Here is a 7,859-nt window from a genome sequence, read left to right as displayed (position 1 = left end):
TCGGGCGGGGCCGGCGCCCGGCGGCCTGAAGCGCCAGGCACTTGAGGCTGGCGTGGGCGCCGGTAGCCATGGGAGTCCCGATTAGTATAGTGGTGAGAATCCCCGCCTGTCACGCGGGAGGCCCGGGTTCAATTCCCGGATCGGGAGCATTCTTTTTGGGCAGTTGCCTGCCGCGTGTGCAACACCCTCGGCCTTCTATCCCCCCCGAACGTTGTTCCCCTTCTCTCTCCCTGGGCTTTTTCGCCGCGCCGCGTGCAAAAGGTCGAGCCGAGAATCGAACTCGGATTGACAGATTCAGAGTCTGCCGTGATAACCATTACACCACTCAACCATGGGGTAGCGGGAGCGCCGTGACGCATCTATTTGTCTAACCATAATGTCACCTCCGACGCCGCGTCGGAACTTCGCTCCGCTCGCCTCCTCCGCACCTGCCTCACCTCGCCCTGCTTTGTCTTCCCCTACTGTCGCCTCCCCGCCAAATCTGGTCACGTCCTCCGCGTGATCACATAGCCGGGAGATCCATTTTCCACCTCCCTTTCCCCGTAGGTGGGTGTTAGCGTCGCCCGTCCACGATGCAACCCATTCCCTCTCGTTTTCCCCTTCTTCCCCATGGATTCCCTCTTTTCCGGGCACCCCTATATAACGGCCCCCTTTTCCCGCCTCTCCTCCAAGGGCACAGCACCTTGAAGAATGGTCATCCTCCAAACGGAGGCCTTGACTTCCCGTTGCCCTGCCTCTGTACGTCGCTCCTCTGGAGCGGTGTGACCCAGTCCCTGATGTACTCCCTATAAAGACGCCGATCACCAGCTTTCCTTTCCTTTGTTGTTGTGTCCACGTCCGAGTGGTGGCCCTCTCGGGACGGAACACTCTGGGTGGATCAGGGAAGGCCCTCACCAGTCCCCCAGAATCACGCACCAGAACCGGAGTGTTTCAATTCTGTAACCTTCTCCGCCCAAATCCCAGGACTGGCCACGGGCCGCCACGTGACCGTAACTGAGAAGTCGGATCCTCTTCCTCTTGGGGAGAGCCGCGCCTCCATGTACAGACCTTCGCCCCGCCCTGCCGCCCCCTCCCTCGGCGCCCAGGGAAGAGGGGCAAGGTGCTCCTTCTCCCATACGCCCAACCCCTATATCAGGGACGGTATCCGCGCCCTCTTTCCCATGTACGACTCCCCTAGAAAGGATAGTCATTGCCTCCTTGGTCTGGCTTTCTTCCCCCCCCCCCCCCGAAGCCAGTAGCCTCTGATGTAAATACTTTTGCCTCCCCAACAAGACCGCGCGCGCTTTATTGTCATCGCTTGCCTGCCTCTCGAGACGAAATGCTTCCTTCCGAGGTGTGATCTCCATATCGGAGAACAAGCCTCGGTGAATCAGTCCGAGCGCTTCAATTATGTGAAGGACTTGAACCGCCCCTTCGGTGTTCGTGCATCGAGGCCGAGAAGGGCGGGACTCCTTCCCCGGAGAAAGTCGATCCACTCGGAGGGCACGAGAGAGAGAGAGAGGGCGAGAATCTGCCACGACCAAGATGGGGTATGTTCAGGAGGAGACAGCGGAGCGAAACCAGGACAAATGAGCAGCCGCCTCCTCTTTGGGGAGGGACCCGAGCACCGATGGCGCTGGGAAGACCAGCAACTCCGTCCAGCTGGGTCTGTGGAAGGCGGAGGAAGGCGCTCCTGATGGTCTCTCACTCTCTCTCTCTCTCTCCCTCTCCCGAGGGACGCGTCCTGACTCGCGGAAAGATGCCGCATTGTGGTCTGGCTCTTTATTGGGCTCGAGGTGGGGCACGTGCAACGTTCTTCGGTCCAGCTTCTGGTGGAGCTGTTGGCCCCAAATCCGAAGCGGCGCCCTCAGGCACCAGACTGCATGCCGAGCTTAACCGGGCAATATGATTAAGCGCATATTCCAGAACACCGGTGAATTGGGGGCAGAGCACACACACACTGGCAGCATGGATCATGGTTGGCAGATCCCGCTCAACCGGGGACCTCCGGCTTCCCGATGGGGAAAAGGTTCATCATGACCGAGCCGTCTGCCGGTGAGCCCCCCCCTGCTCTCGCTTTCACCCCCGGCAGAAGGCTCCACCGGACAGCAGCGGTGCCGCCAGGATCCAGGCCTTCCTGCTCCCCCCCCCCCCCCCCCCAAGCGTGGAAGGCGCCTGCAGTTGGCGCGCATTCCTCTTTGGAGGCAGGCCCACTTCCCCGCACCGTCTGTCCTCAAGACTTCACGGATGCCTGCAAGCCCGGCTGGTGCCTCTGGCCGGCGGGCGTTCCATTATTTCGCGCGGCCGATGCGATGATTGGCCCAGGGGACCCGCGACTGGGGGGAGAAAAAAAAAAGAAAAAAAAGCTCCCCACTCCCTGTTTCGTGTTCCGGAGCTTCGGCCACGGCTCCCCGCCATTGTTGTCCTGCTCCTTTGTGTCCGCCGCTCGCCTCTTCTCCTCCACCTACTCATGTCTCGCTTGCCTCTGCTGTTTGCGGGTGCGTTCCCCTCCTCCCGCTCCCTCCCGCTCTCTCCCTCCCGCTCTCTCCCTCCCGCTCCCTCCCGCTCTCTCCCTCCCGCTCCCTCCCTCCCTCTCTCTCTCTCTCTTTCTCTCTTTCTCTCCCTCCCCCTGTGCCCCTCCTCCTGGGGCTCGTCTCTCTCTCATTGCTCATCCTCCCCCACCCCCGTGCACTCGAAGCCATCCTCGCCCTGTTGGCCACCGTGGTCTCGGCCGCCTTCGACCCCCTCTGCCCCGGGACCACGTCGACCCTCGTGCAAAAGCGCTTCGACTTCGTCCGTAACTGTCTGTACGACAAGGCGGCCATTTGCAACTCCACCTGCCAGAATCTGCTGGTGGACACCCTTGGCTGCACCTACAGTCGCAACACCTGCACCATCAACCTCATGAACTACAAGCTCCTGTGCCAGCGCTCTCCCTTCGGGACGAGCCTGCTGGACGACGTGCAAATCTGCACCACCCCCTCCTTCAAGATCGGCTTTGATTTGCTGTTCGACTTTGACTTCGGGGTGCCCTTCAACTTCCCGGATCTGGCTCCCCTGGACTGCACCGATCCGCTGCTCCAGCAGGCCAAGTCCCTCTGCTCGAACGATGGCTCCCCGCGCTTTTGCTCGCGTGCCTGTGCATCCATCTTCCTGGCTTCTGGTCAGTGCTCCGGTCTGAGCTGCACCAGCTCCCTCCCCCTGGATTCCTGCAGGTCCCGGTTGCCGAGCTACATCGGCGGCTCGGGCGACGACATTTGCCCGTGAGACAGGCTGACCATGGGCGTCGAGGTGTCGCCTGGGGTCTCTCCTGTTCCCCCCCCCCCCCCCCTCTCTGCCCCTCTGTCTTCCTCTCTTGCCTCCTGTGCTCTCCTCGCTCGGCGCCCAAGAAATCAAAGCCCACTCCCTCGCGATCCTTTTTAGTTGCATGTGGCGCGCCATGCCGCCAGGTGCAGGGATACCAAAATGGTCATATGCTCCCCCTCTCCCTCTCCCTCTCTGTGGATACATCTCGAGCGTATTGTGTTTTATTTCACATGCTCTCTCGGGAGGACATCAGGGGGGAGGCCGGGAGGCCGGGAGGAAGGAGGCCAATGTCTTCCCCCCCCCGAGGCCCGAGAGAATATCCGGATGGATCAAGCACGCATGGACGATGAATTGACTGGGGGAAGCACAATATGCCCTCAGGGGAGGAGAGGAGGGCTCAAGGAAATTAATGGGAGGTGTTGGCCTCGAGGAAGCGCTCGGCCTCCAGGGCAGCCATGCAGCCAGTCCCGGCGGCGGTGATGGCCTGGCGGTACTTCTTGTCGGCGACATCACCGCAAGCGAAGACACCCGGAATGCTGGTGGTGGTGGAGCCCGGGGTAACCAGCAGGTAGCCGTCCGAGTCGACCGGCAGCTGCCCCTCAAGGAAGGCGGTGTTCGGGATGTGGCCAATGGCGTAGAAGAGGCCGGCCACCTCCAGGGTGGACTTCTCCTCGGGGTTGATGGTGCTGACCACGGTGATGGACTTGAGGGTGCCCTCGCCGTGAGCGGACTCGGCGGCGGAGTTCCACATGATCTCCACCTTGGGGTGAGCGGCCAGGCGGTCGGCCATGATCTTGGACGCGCGCAGGGCATCACGGCGGACCAGGACGTACACCTTGGAGGCGTACTTGGTCAGGAAAAGGGCCTCCTCAACGGCGGAGTCGCCACCGCCAACGACAGCCAGGGGCTGGTTGCGGAAGAGGGGAAGGGCGCCTGTTGTGTTTTTTTTTTCCCGGGTCCCCCCGCACCCGCCCGAGATTGCAAGTGTGAATGGACGGGTGAGCAAGCACATTCGCCAAGGGGCGTCCGGGGTGTGGACGGGGAAGGGGAGGAAGCACTTGTCTTAGTCAAAGGTGCGGAGGTATGGGAGGGGGGGGGGGGAGGAAAAGAGGGCCACGCACCGTCGCAGACCGCGCAGGCGGAAATGCCGTTCATCCAGAGGGTATCCTCGCCGGGGATGTTCAGGCGCTTGGCGGTGGCACCGGTGGCGATGATGACCGTCTCGGCCAGAATCGGCTCCTGGTTCTCGTCGTACTCGGGCCAGATCTTGAAGGGCCGGGCGGAGAGGTCGACCTTGGAGACGGTGTCGCTGAGTGTGGGGGGTGGAGATGGGGCGAGGTTGGGCAGGAGCGCAAGTTCAGCATGGTGCAGCGCACAGGGGTGTAAGTACGGGTGCTGGCTCCCTTCGCCGGTGCGGCGTTTGCGCATGTTGCAAGCCGACAGCGACCGGGGGAGGGCGAAGGGCGGCAGGGCCGGGGTCCAGGTCGGAGGGCCAAGCAATGACACACGTACGTGATGATCTCGGTGCCGAAGGAGGCAGACTGCTCGCGCAGACGATCCATCAGCACAGGGCCCATAATGCCGCCGGGGAAGCCGGGGAAGTTCTCCACGTCAGTGGTGGTGGTCAGCTGGCCACCGGCGCTGACGCCGGCAGCCATGAGGCCCTCAAACATGATGGGCTCCAGGTTGGCGCGCGAGGTGTAGATGGCAGCGGTGTGGCCGCTTTGGAGGGAGGGAACACGGTTAGCCGGGAGGGAGGAGGAGCGGATGCCGGGGGAAGGCCCCTCCCAGGCCTTGGGCCAGGGGGAAGGTGGGCGGGAAGAGGAGGGGAGGGTGAACGGGCGAAGGGGGGGGGGGGGAAGAATGGGGCAGACGCACGCCGGGCCAGAGCCAATGATGGCAACCTTATGGACAGTGGAGCGGTCCTCGATGCGGCTGGTCATTGTTCTGGGGGGAGAGGCGTGAGAGGACACCGCAGGGGGAGCAAGCGTGTCCGGGCCGGGGGCGGCCGAGCAAGCCAAGGGCCCAGCCAATCGAGAGGAAAGGAGGCAGCGCCACCGGGGAGAGGCGGTGGCCGGGGCCGGGGAGGCGGCGGGATGGCGAGGGTCAGTATACCGGCGCACGGAGCCGCTGGTGCTGCTGCTGCTGCTGCTGCTATCGGCCTCTCTGCCATTCCCATCGCCAGGTGGCTGTGCCGTGAGGGAGGGAATCATGGCAGTAACGCTCGCCAGGGCCACGACCGATGCCAGCCCGGCTGCCAGGAACCGCCGACCGAACATGCCTCTCGCTCTGGCGCGGGGGGCACACGCGGGGTCAGGATCGAGGGAGCGCGGCCGGGCCCAGGTAGCCGGGGCGAAGCGATGCGTGGCGCGTGAGAGAGAACGCAGCGGGTGCGCAAGGGACAGCCAAGCAAGAGGGACGCACGGATTCTGAGGGGTGTTTGGCGAAGGGCAAACACGGATCTGGTCAGGGGGGAGGGGGGAAGGGGGGCTGAGCGTCCAGGACCGCGTGAGGCGCGCGGCCCCCCTTTGTATGGGCATCGCGCCCCGCGCCGGCCCCTGTGTCTGGCGATTTGTGGGGTGATCCTGCGCTGAGGTAAGACTTCCGGGGGGGGGGGGATCTTTCCCCCGGCTTCCATGGTGGGGGGGGGGGGGGGGAGGGGGCAATCTGGGGTGCCACCTGCGGTCGAGGCACGCCCGGCGGGGGACCAGGCCAGGTGTAACCGGACCAGGCATGCCTGGGCCTGAGGTCCCGACTTTCGTAGGCTGACTGCCACATGCGTCTGCCGCTGGCAGTCCCCCCCCCCCCTTTGCCGCTCTGGCCCGCCTTGCCGTGCACCCTGCTCGGAAGCCAAAGCCAGGGGAGAGCCCACACGGTTGGGAGCTCACGACCGGGGAGGCGGCCGGCGGCAAGGGGAATTAGTAAGCCCGCACCAAATAGGATCACACATAGGTCACACCGGGGCGGGGCATAAACGTGATCATGCGGTTTGTGTCCTTGGCCGAGACGTTGCTTCGCGTCTGCGCTTGCCAGTCGCCACCCCCCTTGGGCGGGGATTGCCCCAGACACACAGGCGCCAATGGGCGGGGGCGGGCATACGTTTCCTGGCGAGCGGAACCCGCCCAGGGCAGGCTAACTGGCGCGGGCAGCGCGGGCGACGATCTGGCCTGGCGCGGCCCGGCCTGCACCCCGATCTGGCGGAGGGGATGGGTGCGTCTCTTATTCGCGCCCGGGTGGCCTTCGCGGTGCCTTGCTGTCGTCGAGCGGTCCGCGCGCGTGCGCACGCGCACACACACACACACACACACACACAGACAACATATGCACGGGGGAGTCGCCCGTGAGAAGAACAAAGCACTCCCCCTATTAGGGGAGCCCCGTGCCCGCCAGAGAGGGCGGCTGGAGGCCTCGCGGCCGGCCACTGCGTACGTTAAAGAGGAGGACCCCGAGGGGGCCTTGCCTGGGCCCGCTGTCCCCCCCCCCCCCCCTCAGCCTTTCCACGGGCGGGCCAGTCTGGTCGAGTGTTTACAGTTCGCCCTGAGCCGTGTGCTTCGGAGGATGCCTGCGCCTCTGGCCGCTGGCTGGCCGCCATCAGAAAGGGGGGGGGAGGGGGGCGCAGGCCTGGGCCATGACGGAGGCGGGTCATTGGAGCGTGTTTCCAAGAACTGGCCCCCCGGGCGTCGACCGGTCCATGCTCCTTCCCCTCAACCTGGAGAAGGGCCGGGGCCTTCGCATCCAGGCGCGTGCCGGCGCGGGCGCGAGAACGCGTCCATGTGCCTGCACTCTTCCCCCGCGCGGTGAGGAACATCCTGCGCGCGCGCGCGCGCGCGCGCGCCCCGGGGGCCGGGGAGAAGGTCGGCAGGTCGCCCGCCGATCCGGGGACCTTCCTCAGCCCGACACATGCCAACGAAACACGCGCTCCTGCGGCCTGGGCGCCGGCCGACACGCGCGTGCCCCTCCCTTTGCCCCCCTCTCTCTCTCTCTCTCTCTCTCTCTCTGAGCATGTCCCTGGGGTGACGCTCAACTCGGATTAAACACGCAGGCGCAATTTCGAGGCTTGCATCGGCTGAGGGGGGGGGCCAGGGTGCACCAGCCCGCGCGAGAAGACGCACGCCGGCCGTGTGTGCGACACCGTTCCCCGGCATGACGCAACGTCACCCAGCCGGAGATCGCCGACTCCCGTTGGTGTTGACCATTCGGCTGCCGGAGGGCCCCTGCCCTGACCCGAGGGGGAGCCTCTGGTCCCCCCCCCCCCCCCCTCGCAGGGTACCCGCCGGGCGGGAGATTGCTCGGGGTGCAGTCTGTCATGTCCCCCCCCCCCGGCACGGCGGGCGTGGTCTCGTCCTCGTCCATCCTGTAAAGCCGGCCCGTGCATGGTCAGGGCCATCTTGCGCCGGGGCTCGACGTGAGCTGGCGAGCCAGACAATGTGCCGGTCGGGGTGGAAGGCGGCGGTCGGTGCGAGAGTGTGTGCGTGTGTGTACACGGTACACAGCCTTTTTTTTCCCCACCCCAGATTCCGCTCCCGAGGGAGTATGACACCCCTCTTCGCCTCCTTCCCCCCCCCCCCCCCCCC

At 65.1% G+C, this 7,859-nt stretch overlaps 2 protein-coding genes and 2 non-coding genes across 4 annotated transcripts; 2 read left to right on the top strand and 2 right to left on the bottom strand.

Moving 5' to 3' along the window:
* The first annotated feature begins 75 nt into the window (after positions 1-75).
* Positions 76-147, top strand: H696_01315. The gene has a single exon. It is a non-coding gene; the product is annotated as a tRNA-Asp (tRNA).
* A 112-nt stretch (positions 148-259) lies between these two features.
* Positions 260-331, bottom strand: H696_01314. Its single transcript has one exon. It is a non-coding gene; the product is annotated as a tRNA-Gln (tRNA).
* Positions 332-2,323: 1,992 nt separating this feature from the next.
* H696_01313 (hypothetical protein) lies at positions 2,324-3,319 on the top strand. Its single transcript, XM_009495207.1, has 2 exons — positions 2,324-2,477; positions 2,678-3,319. The coding sequence occupies exons 1-2, from the start codon at positions 2,450-2,452 to the stop codon at positions 3,244-3,246; spliced, it is 597 nt and encodes a 198-aa protein (XP_009493482.1). The 5' UTR covers positions 2,324-2,449; the 3' UTR covers positions 3,247-3,319.
* Positions 3,320-3,488: 169 nt separating this feature from the next.
* On the bottom strand, positions 3,489-5,766 carry H696_01312 (thioredoxin reductase). Its single transcript, XM_009495206.1, has 5 exons — positions 5,710-5,766; positions 5,164-5,232; positions 4,798-5,007; positions 4,407-4,594; positions 3,489-4,218 (listed from the first exon to the last, which is right to left on the bottom strand). The coding sequence occupies exons 2-5, from the start codon at positions 5,226-5,228 to the stop codon at positions 3,692-3,694; spliced, it is 990 nt and encodes a 329-aa protein (XP_009493481.1). The 5' UTR covers positions 5,229-5,232; positions 5,710-5,766; the 3' UTR covers positions 3,489-3,691.
* Between the last annotated feature and the right edge of the window lie 2,093 nt (positions 5,767-7,859).

Source organism: Fonticula alba, assembly GCF_000388065.1.
Source record: "Fonticula alba strain ATCC 38817 unplaced genomic scaffold supercont2.2, whole genome shotgun sequence".
NCBI lineage: Eukaryota > Rotosphaerida > Fonticulaceae > Fonticula > Fonticula alba.
Note: the sequence above shows the minus strand (reverse complement) of the source record. Positions and strands in the feature narration are given on the sequence as shown.